The following is an 11,872-nucleotide window of genomic DNA, read 5'->3' on the forward strand; positions in this document are numbered from 1 at the left end:
TGATGTCTTAGATTTTGATTTTGGCCTTGAAACAAACACTACATCAGATGAATTTGAAGGTCCTTGAACTGGTGAGACACTAAATACTTCTTCATCACTCGAAGAAATCAAGTATGTGTCACAATTATCCTGTGTTACAGATCCTGGAATGTACTCAGGGTCTAAATCGGAATCATAGTCTTCCCCTACACATTCACTGTCACTGTCTGAAGGAATTTCTGCTTCTTCGCAAGACTCATGTTCATCTCCAATGTCATCCCCTAATTTACAATAACTATGATTCTATGATCCATTATAATGTATAACAATCACTATTTACAACATAAATTAGCACATTGGTACATGTAAATAAAACATCAGCTGTGTTCACGAATTTAGGTTATTTCGCCCTATTGTATGTGGTGGTTAGTAGTGATAACCACCAATAAATTCACATTTACAGTAATAGTTATTATTGAAATAAAACAAGTGAAATTATTTATCGCTTACAATATACTAATAATCACCACTAACTTTTACGTTTGTAAATAATACAATGATAAATGTTTACTTTTTATATTTGAAAAAAGTGGTCACAGAAGGCATCATTGTTGACGCACATCCTCTATTAAATATTATTGAAAGCATAGATATACAATTAAATATAATTTTTGCCATCTAGTGTACTTTATAGGAACTAACTAAGGTGGTTAGCAAGGAATACCACCGTCCATTAAAGAGTAAAAAATGTTTATGTTGGTGGTTTGTGACACTAACCACCGCCCTCCAAAGAGGGCAATGCATAGTGTAGTTTTTGCTTTCAGTAAAATAACTGCTGTAGTTCCTAAATCGTGCCTAATAACATTAAAAAGTAAAACTATCCAGTGGTATGGCTGGTTTCCAGGCAGGCAGTTGGGCCTGTTAGGTCAACGAAATAAAAAAAAATCTGGCCTGTAACTGACATATTTAGATTAAAAGTGCATTAGGATGTTTTTAATATTTTACCTTTTTTAATGGTTTTATTCACATGAATTGCAGTATTATAGTTAAGCACAGTAACACCCTGTTGCGAAGATTCTCAAGGTACTTAAAAATGTAGTTATAACAAAATTAATAAATTACCAAAAGTAATAATACATTTTATATGTCAAGTACTAACATTTTTAAACATAAACTGCAAGAAATTTTTTAATTGGGATTTTCTGCAAGTGGTTACTATATTTTAATATTTATCGTGATCACGATAAATTGCATTATTTATGTTAATAGTTGTCTTGGGTAGCTTGTTTGAAGCACTGTCTTAAAATTGTCTCTTGCAGGTGAGAACACTGTGAGGACGATCGCCATGGACGGTACAGAGGGTCTCGTGAGAGGACAGGATGTCCTGGACACAGGCTACCCCATCAGGATACCTGTGGGCGCAGAGACTCTGGGCAGGATCATCAATGTTATTGGTGAGCAGCAAGAACTGATCTTAGTATGTTCAGGTGCCTGTTAAAACCAATTAGGGTTGCATGTCATAGTAATATCAATGTTTACTAAAAGCATTAGATTACATTTTTACTTTACGTCTGTTTTTGTCAAAAATGGTGCGTTAATAGTAGTTAATGCTAATTAATTTTTTAGTAAAAAATAATATGTAAGTGAACAAAAGTCTGGAGGAAGCTTGTTATAGGACAAGATATGATAAAACCACTATTGAAAAAACTATTTTCATTTTTTGATAATTTTTTTTTAATGAATATTTCTTTAAGGAGTTGTTTTTTTAATGAAGCTAGGGACAGCTGTGGTTAAGTGATCTGGGTTTAGTTGCAGGTTTTTTTTTTCCAAGTTGCAAATGTGGTGGACCTTTCTGTCAAATGGTGTATTTTTTATATCTTTATACTTCCATTTCCTCTTTCCGTGCATTATGCCAGTGCCCCATTTTCATTTCTTTCATCGCCTTATATCATCTCTAATGATGCATGATGATCATCTCAATGTCATCAGGATGTCCAGGCACAGTTAATTTGTTCCTCTACTAAGGTGGACTTGTTGAATGCCACGGCAGTGGAATGCCCGGGGACGATCGTGATCGGTGTGTCTCGTCTGACGGCAGGTGAGCCCATCGACGAGAGGGGCCCGGTCCCCACGACGAAGGTGGCTCCGATCCACGCCGACGCCCCGGAGTTTGTCGACATGAAGGTGGAGCAGGAGATCCTGGTGACGGGCATCAAGGTGGTGGATCTGCTCGCTCCGTACGCCAAGGGTGGCAAGATCGGTAAATCTAGTCGGGTAGTTTTACAAAATAATAAAATGGCTTGAATGGAAAACCCAAATAAGCCACACACTCAAATAAGCCTTGTGCCCATAATATTTATATCAAAACAAAAAATAAATTTTTTAGAATAAGTAAGGTTCCCACTGTCAGGTAAAACTCTGAGAATTGAATACGTACCGTCTAAACTAGGAAAATCCAGGGAAATTGTTTGTTCTAAGAACATAAGAGAATGTTATTTTTCATACCACACAATATCTTAATATCTTAAAACTTAATGTATTTTAATCATAAATCCATGAGCTGTTTGTAATCTGTATCGTAATTTTTTAACAACAATTAAATGTAAGGGATACAATAACTGTGTATTAGAAGCTGAACCAAATGTGAGGGTTGGAATGTAAATGGTGGCAACTATTTATTTACACCTGATACAAAAGAGATATTTTTACTGTCCTTCAGTGTAGTCACCAGCATTGTGTTGATATGGAAGTCGTATGATAACCTTTAGCAGTGCCTGTTGTGTTGATAGTTGTAATGGAGCAGTGTACTGTCTGAAGAATCTCTTGAACATTTCTGAAGCTATTGCCAGTAAGTGGTTTCTTCATCTTTAGAATTAGGTCAGTTACACTAATTAGCCACAGCCTGCGCTTTTTATTTTTATACAGAATCCCTTCCAAAATCTTAGAATACTGCGAAGTTGATGGTTAAATACTAACATAACATCTCTCTTTTCGGGCCTGAAAATTGCAATAAAATAATGAAAAATGTCAGTATACATGATTTACTTAACTATTTTTTGGTAAATTCATTCGCATCATCTGTTGAAAATTAAAAGCACCATTACCATAAGTGGCATGTTTCCATACGTAAATGCCAGCAGCCAGATGCGGAAAGTTACACAATCTTTATTTCAGTCAATATGTTTAGTTCTCACTGCAGAGTGAACCAGCAACATTTGAGTGAGAATTGCATCTTTGGTACCTGTGGTTGTATGGTAGGCTAGATTGACCGTAAAGTGAAGACAGCACTTGTTTGCCCGCAGTCATCTTAATTTTGTGTTAGTTCCTTGTAATACGATGGATATTTAGGCAAAGCATCATAGTATGTCAAGATAGATAATTTTTAATGGACTAACACACCATGCGCTATAGTATCTGGTTACTTCTTGTTATGTTCACCTTCTACCAAATAAATCTCCAAATTGTCTTTAGCAGTCTTGAGAATTGTTGTAACATTTTTATTGAGTTATGTTTTTGGGTAAATATTATTTTTCTGTGCAGTGTAATACTTCGTACTGCCGGTTCTAGCAATAAGTAGTAGTGCTGTGGAAATAACCCGAATCTATGGGTATTTTTTATAAGCAAAATGAAAATATTTTGTTAAAAATTGCCATAAAAATGCAAAATACCTGGCAGATAAAATCACCACTTTGTGGCGTTAAATAAAATTACAAATGCCAGTGTAGTCGTACGGTTTGTAATATTTATGATTGTGACATGTTTTAGTGTTTAATAGGCTTAAACACCTCTATACTAATTGGTTATGTCTGATACATGAGACTTCTGTACCATCAAAAGTATTATTCAATAAATGGAAAAGGAAAAAATTAAACGCAAACACTAGCAATTGCTAGGTTAATATTTGTAGTATTCAGTTCCTGTCGTAATACCATTTCTCAGCATATTAAATGATCCCAAGTTAATATTTATTGGGAAAAATTTTTTTGAGCGTATTATAAAAATTTCACAAAATAATTTAGAAAAAAAAACCTTTAAAATTATACAACATATAATTGTATTAATAATGTACCAGTTTAATAATTTAAAAACCAAATTCTGACGCTCATCGCGTCCACGACGCGATGGAAACAAAATTAACTTTATGATTGGGAAGTCTTGTCATTTCCGAAAAATTTGTCGCAACGACTTCCAAAGGTGTGTCGAACGTGGCTTATAAAAAATGATGTGACAAAGAGTTTTTCAGTATTAGCTAGAGATGTGTAAACACGGTTAAAAGCAAATTAATATTTTGTCATGTGGCGGAAAAACACATTACGAAACACTGACACGAAATTTGTCATTTAATTATTTAAAATAATGCTGAGAGTGACAACTAGTTTCTAAAAAAAATTATAGACTGCAGTGATGATTGGACGGTGTAGTGCAAGGACTGGGGGCAGGGCGGTGGTCTCACGGCGGCACGTGCTGTGCTGCAGGCTTGTTCGGGGGAGCCGGTGTTGGCAAGACTGTGCTCATCATGGAGCTGATCAACAACGTGGCGAAGGCCCACGGAGGCTACTCGGTGTTTGCCGGGGTCGGGGAGCGCACACGAGAGGGCAACGACCTCTACCACGAGATGATTGAGTCTGGGGTCATCTCCCTCAAGGACAAGACGTCCAAGGTGAGGCATCGCTAGCATCCGTGAAAGAATTGGCTTCTGTTTATCGGCAAATAAATATTGCCTGTAGAAAGTTGCTAATTTTTCCCTCCCGTAAGCATTGCCCGTTGACAAATGTTTTCAACAGGTTGAAGGTTTTGGATGCAATGGAAATGTGTTGGTTTTTCCAAGAAAATTGAACTGTTGTAACCAAAATGATTTAGTGTTTCAATTTAAGCATTTCACCTTCAGTTTTGATCTTGTGTTATAATTCACACAGTGTATAAGGGCATTGTAGCCAGATTGTGAGGTTTCAAAAGTAAAAAATAAACTGGATTGGTGCAGAATTTTTTTTTTAAAAATGCATGGACAGCAGAACTTTGATCATCCTTGACCCGATAAACTGGGCATTCGGTTAACTGGGTTCTCAATTAAAACTTATTTTTTTTATGGAAAAGCCTAGCCTGCGAAGTGTAATTGCACGTATCTATGCACATCAAATTGTAAATATAATTCATATTTTTCATTGGAACTTGGTCTTTTAGGTCATAAAATAATTTCATTCCTACACATTTTTAAAAATTAAGTTGTGTGTCAGCAATACAGGTATATTTGTTTTAAGTATAAATTACTGTTGAAATTTTTCTGTATTGTATAACCTAAATACATTTGAATTCAATTATCCGTGGTTTTCACTTATCTGTGCTGACCTTCTCCCCCCCCCCCCCCCCCCCCCCTCCTCATCAATTACTCTGGTTAATCAAGGTTCTACTGTATGTGGGGGAAAAAAAAAAAACTAGTTAAAACCTACTTTAAATACTCTTCGGTTTGGGTACTTCATACAATGTAAACTCATTAGTCATTACGCAGGACCTCATTTTCAGGGATTTCTCAGTTTTAAATATTTTCAGAAACCTATAAAAATGTTTTACATTTATTGCAGTTTGGTATATGTATTATTGATTTTTTAAAACTATTATTTTTTTTTTTAGTTACATTGCATGAAATTGTTTAATGATAATGAAATGAACGGAAATATTTTTCCATGGAAATTATTTGGTGTGTATGTGGAAATACTCTAAGTGTGACTCCTATGATTAAGTACATTGCAATGAGTAGTCACTGTGGCTGGGAAGTGCACCGGGACTGTGCGGTGTGCCCAGGTGGCGCTGGTGTACGGGCAGATGAACGAGCCCCCCGGCGCCCGCGCCAGGGTCGCCCTCACGGGACTCACGGTCGCCGAGTACTTCCGCGACCAGGAGGGGCAGGACGTGCTGCTCTTCATCGACAACATCTTCAGGTTCACGCAGGCCGGCTCAGAGGTGCGCATTTGACTGGACTTGTGTGTCGTAGCTATAACTAGAGACATGCAAAATTCGTGGATTCATTTCACGATAAGCTAGCATCAAAACAACTATACCTTCGTACTGCTTCTGCGATTGGCCCACATTTTATCCGGGGAACTGTGAGCCAATGAGAAACGCTATACCAAGAAAGTGCTGAATTACGGACAGCCTAGTTGAGACGTCTCACGCGTCAGTAGCCAATGAATAGGTGTCATTTCCGCGAGTATTTAAAGGACTGTGGAGTCTATCCTAGAGGTCAATGAATCCGCGAATTTTGCAGGTCCCTAGCTATAACTTATGTGTTCTTTTTTTGAAAGAAATCTAAAGTGAAAATTGAAAACTGCCAGGCACAAAAAACAAGCCTAGGGTAAGTAGTAATCATTCACGCAAGCAAGAGCAAATAAAATTGGGATCATTCATACCCACAGTCGAAGATAGCAAGATGTGCACAAAGAAAAATAATTCATTATGATTCATGGTTCAAATAAATCGAAATTACTTACCCAAGGAAAGCAGGGGAAGGCAGGATGTAAAGACTGTTGCATTCCAGCTGCACGCAATACGCCACAACATAAAAATAGCTTTATTTTGACACACCCCTCCTCCCCCTCCTACTTCTGGTGTGTGTAATGATAAGAATACAAATAATTAGGGCTGATCGGTTCCCACATTTTCAGTTCGGTTCGGCTCGGCTCGGTTTTTTGTTAAAAATGTCGGTTTTCGGTTCGGTTCGGTCACTACTTCAAATTTTTCTTTGAGCTGTCATACCAAAAAAAATTCCACTATAGTATTTGATTACTTGCAATATCTTGCAAAAGTTTAATTTCTTAGGGGAGTCACTTTCTCAGCAATATAAAAGTTATTTTCAACTACTATTTGTATTTATAAATAAGTTTATATGCTACTGAAACAACCATATGTGTAAAAAGGAACAGAACAAAACAGTTTAGAACATTAATAATTAGTATTACATTAACCTTGTTGCCAGCTTGAATTTATGAAATGTACTGGAATAAAATTCAATAGCAATAATGTGATTAAAAGCAATATACAAATAAAAACTTCCTACTGTAGCCTCTATGCCGGGAGTTAATGGACAAGCCAACATAAACAAACGTCTTAACCAAGAAAACGTCTTAACCTACCAGTGCATTAAAGGCAGAATGAATCATAATGACCATATTTTCAAAATACACAAGTAAAGTATTCATATTTAAAATGCGGTATTTACTAGGATTTTTTTTCCGTCACGTGCGTAACATCATCATCTTTGCGGAACACGGGCGGTATTATTTTTAATTCCTTCGTCACAGATGTTCATATTTGCCTCCAATTACCAAGACGTAGTGGCAAAAAAGAATTTTTATTTTACGAGAAATCAAATACTCTAGACTATAACGACGCAAAGCCGCAATAATCACGCGCGAATAGTAAACAAACTACACTAGAGTCCCGTTATAGCGAGGTGTCACGGTTCCGGGTTTGATCCTCGCTATAACCGTGTCCTCGCTATAACCGAATTGGAAAAATTTTGGCCCCCAAAAAATAAAAATTAACCGAAAATAGCATAAAAATTGTGTTTAAACCTGTATAATTGGAAAATAACAGGTTATATTAACGAAATCTTAATTTCTGTGAGCAGATGTGTGAATTCTCTTTAAAACCATACCCCATAAGTACGGATGCGATCACCGATTGCGTCAAAATGACCAGAATACCCTACCACGCCACGTAAGTATAGCATCTCAGCCCGCGGCCAACGCAGCATTGTCCTGCTATCTATCGTCGACGCGGGCTGTCTGCTGGCGGCCATGTTGGTTCGGGATGTTGCTAACAGGTGGTGCTAGTGTAGCGCGACTATTTAATTCCTTACAAAATAGCAGGAGTGCGGCTGCGGCAACGCACGTACGAATCAAACGAAATAGTCGCTGGAAAATTATACTTTTTCATTTAAAGAAACCTGTAAACTTTTTTAGAAAATAAATTTGGGATTAAACTCAAACCATCACCACCCCTTTCCCGGACAAATACCCCAACAACTGACCGAAACAGAAGTTACAAGAAAACTGTCCTAGCGATTCGGAAATAAATACGGTAGTTCCTACTAGAGGTGTAAAAGTAACGAAAAAATGTGTACCCGTATGTATTCGTTACTATAACAATTAGTACTCGTTACTATCGTTACGTCACTCGTTACTTCTGATACCGCATAATTTGTTATGTTGCAGCAACGAATCCAGTCGTATTGCGTACGCGTACAGTATGACGTCGCGTAAATAATAATAAATAGAATATAAACAATTAATAGTTTTTGTTAACCAAGAAACAATTAAATCTCATTAGAGCGGCTTTTTAATATTATCTCTTTTAAGAAAACAAAAATAACGTGAAAATATACGCGATTGTAAAAACAAAAACATACGTATTTCTAATTTGTAAAAAATACTTTTTTACGTTGTTTCTGTTCCAATATCAAACTTTGTCTACACACGGTACAGATAACTAACGGAAGTTTGATAAAATAAAGAAAGGACGGGATTCTATTTTTAAAGCCACGCACTTAGGTGGCGACTGCACGGCTGAAGAATGTGACAGGCGTCAACGGGAAGATGTCTAGTGACGAGCGAGAGGGGTGGAGATAAAGCAGACAAATAACAAAAGCGCGCTTCAAGCTCTCACGCCGTAAATTCCTCAAAAATACCTCGTTATAGCCGTGTTCTCGCTATTACCGTGCTCGCTATAACGAGATTCTACTGTACATCTAAAGGATCTGACGACATGCACATTCATTCTCCAACTGCCATTTGGAACGGAACTTGGAAGGCAACTAATCGATCCTAGCGCACGTATAGCGCATTCTGTGATGTGAAAATAGAACTGAGTGACGCCATGCGTCGTGAGCGCCCTGCAGAATACGAACGGAACTAAGCAATGCTACGAAACTTCTACCGTTTTAGCTTACGAACCGGAATTAAATAAATATTATTTTAGTAACGGAAGTGATATATCCTTTAAATAAGAAAAAACCATATATTTAAGAGAAAATAGTAGTATTCCGACAGAAACTTCCGACGTTAAACATAGGAAATAGTGAACTGTAAGAAACGCTTAGACTTTACTATCCCATGGTTAAAATGGCGAACATTAAGAGAATAGATGATTTAAACGTTTTATAGTGAAAAACTTAGCATGCGTCTTAAATGTGTTTTGATGTATTATGCAAGCGGTACGTTTCTTATCCAATATGAATGTTAAATACATTATTTGGTAGATACTTGAAGTTAGTTTTTAATGCCCTAATAAAAACCGAATCATCGGTTTTTTCTGGGAATTCGGTTCAGCTTCGGTTTTTACTAAAATGACCGAACCGAACCGAAAATTCGGTCAACCGATCAGCCCTACAAATAATATTTTGTTTTCGAGTTTTAAATGACCAATATGCAATTTTTTTTATTGTTTATGCGATTTTTTCCATTACTTTTTAGCGAGACAGTAACGAAAAAAGAACTTTGTATACTTGTTGCGTGTTTAAAACATCACTTATTAGTTTTTTGATTTTGAAGTCCCCTTTAACATAAAAAAGGGGTATTTATATATGACACAAATCACGTAATCGCAGCAGTGAACTTTGGTATATGACAAGCAAACAAATATTCTATTTCGAAGTGTTAGTATTCAAGGTCGAATATTTTATTATTCTTATTCGAAAATTCAAATATATTCGCACAGTTTTACCCGGTAGTTACGAGAGGAGTACTTATACAAATCCTCTTCATGTTTTTGAAATGTTAATTTATAGTTCTGTGAAAGATTTTGAATCCACAATTTTATGTTTCGGCACATTCTGTGATTCAACATCGATTAGCAACTCGTGATCAGATGTTTGGGTGGATTCTGGTTTTTGACCTAGCCTGCCCGGTTGTGTTACTAGCTGTGTTTGTTTTTAGTCTGCTCAGTATGTATATTTTATAGGGATGGGGTGACCGAATCCAATATCCGCCGAATCCGCCGAATCCTAGGGATTCGAAGATTCAGCGGATCTGATATAGGATTCGTCAAAGGATTCGGTTTTTTACTATTTACGGAAAAAAATACAGTAAAACTCGCTTACGAGGTTCCGCAAGGTAGGTTTTTCCGTATAAAGCGTTTAAATTGCCCGAGGTCTCATTATTTACGCCATTAAATGTGTGATATAAAGTCCGTTAAAATTTTTTCTGAAACTTCCTGTCTCAAATAATGGCGCACGTAAATATGAAGAAAAGACAAATGAACAACAACATACGAAGAAATATGGATGATGTACCATAACTACAGTACAAACCCAATAGTTATTTTAAGATAATTACCATAATAAGAACTAAAGATTCTTTGTAGAATACCATAATTACTTCAGAAGCATGATAGCTACCATATTTGCACTATAGTTACCTTAACAACCAAGATGTATATTTACCGTGATAGTAATGTATTATTTATTTATGACATATTAAATTAAAGAACATTGTTAAAAAAAAAAGGATGTTAAACTTTGATATGTACGGTTGGCACATGTTGCTAAGAAATAATGCGATGTGAAAGAATTCAATACTACTACCAAAAGTGAAAATGGTACTCGTGAATTTTTAGGTTATGGCAGTCTCTTTCGTTTTTCAGTAATATCGGCCAAAAATTAACAAGCGTACTGTATCGGAAGTCGGCAGAAATGCCGATTCAACTAAATACAGTAGAACCCGTTTATAGTGAACCCGCCTATAATGAATTCCCGTTTATAGTGAATTTCCGTCTCAGTCCCGGCAAAATGATTTGAGGTTATGTATTAATTTATTGGATATAGCGCACAACTTTTGTCAATGTTGATACGTTTTCCCGTGTACCACGAACAAATTTTGCCGACATAATGCACATTTATCTCAAATATTTTCATATAATTAAAAGTTTTTTCACAAAACGTCTCTTCTGGATCACATTGAAGTTTTTCTCAGCAATACGCTACTCGATTGTCCACTGTTCATATTATAAACAAGTCGTATTCGAGTGGCCTCGGTAGGCTACGTGTAGCCAAAAATGGTGATCAGTTTGGTGAAAATAAAAAATAGTTTTCCCTGCATAGTTAAAGAATGGGCGAACACGTGTACATTTATTATGTTATCAAAATTATAAATAAATTACCGCCACACAAATACGTATGTACATTATAGCAGCAAATTCATTATTTTTACGTCTCATTTTTATCGTTCACGTTTCGGACATTTTGATCGGGTAAGGTTCGTAAGACTACCACTAGATAGAACTCTGTGGACAAAATTTTTCCATAGAAAGTGAGAAAATTTCGTTCCAGCTTTAGCAACTGCGATACTAAATGATATGTTGTAATCTTTGATGCACCAGACTTGTTATTTTTAGTTTACAGTACAACCCGGTTATAACATTCCCGTTTTTAACATTTTCCCGCCTATAACACCATAATTTCATGGTCCCGTCATTTCTCCATTTATCACAATGCTTTAATTTCCCGCCTGTAACAATATTAAAATTTCTACATTCCCGCCTTTAACGTTCAAATTTTCTTTGATAACTGCCACAATTTGCAGTATCCCTTCCTTCAAAGTCATAATTTAGAGCGAAACCATAGCTAGAAAATACAGCACGCATATACAAACATCAGATGTTTACATTTGAGTAGTTCACCATAGACGTGGTACACACGCACTCCACAACTTGCACCGGATCGACTATCAATATGGCGTCCTGTTCACGCTTGTTAGCCTATGACTTGTTCCTTTATACTTATGATGCGCATTTTGTGCACTGATACATGGTCGGAAACAGTGCTACTGTAGTCTATGGTGCTGGTTTTTGTTTCAAAGGTTTAACACCTTGAAATGGTTAACTGTTCTATGGATATATTCAC

The 11,872-nt window shown here is 36.4% G+C and overlaps 1 protein-coding gene across 1 annotated transcript in view; it reads left to right on the forward strand.

Moving 5' to 3' along the window:
- LOC134540099 (ATP synthase subunit beta, mitochondrial-like) overlaps positions 1-11,115 on the forward strand; it is a 29,225-nt gene extending 18,110 nt beyond the window's left edge. Inside the window, exons 3-6 of the mRNA XM_063382579.1 lie at positions 1,299-1,433; positions 2,078-2,239; positions 4,455-4,639; positions 5,779-11,115. Coding sequence (XP_063238649.1) covers positions 1,299-1,433; positions 2,078-2,239; positions 4,455-4,639; positions 5,779-5,949 — 653 coding nt within the window. The 3' untranslated portion in view covers positions 5,950-11,115. The remainder of the gene's footprint in view (positions 1-1,298; positions 1,434-2,077; positions 2,240-4,454; positions 4,640-5,778) is intronic.
- The last annotated feature ends 757 nt before the right edge of the window (positions 11,116-11,872 follow it).

This window comes from Bacillus rossius, chromosome 16 (genome assembly GCF_032445375.1).
Source record: "Bacillus rossius redtenbacheri isolate Brsri chromosome 16, Brsri_v3, whole genome shotgun sequence".
Taxonomy (NCBI): Eukaryota; Metazoa; Arthropoda; class Insecta; order Phasmatodea; family Bacillidae; genus Bacillus; species Bacillus rossius.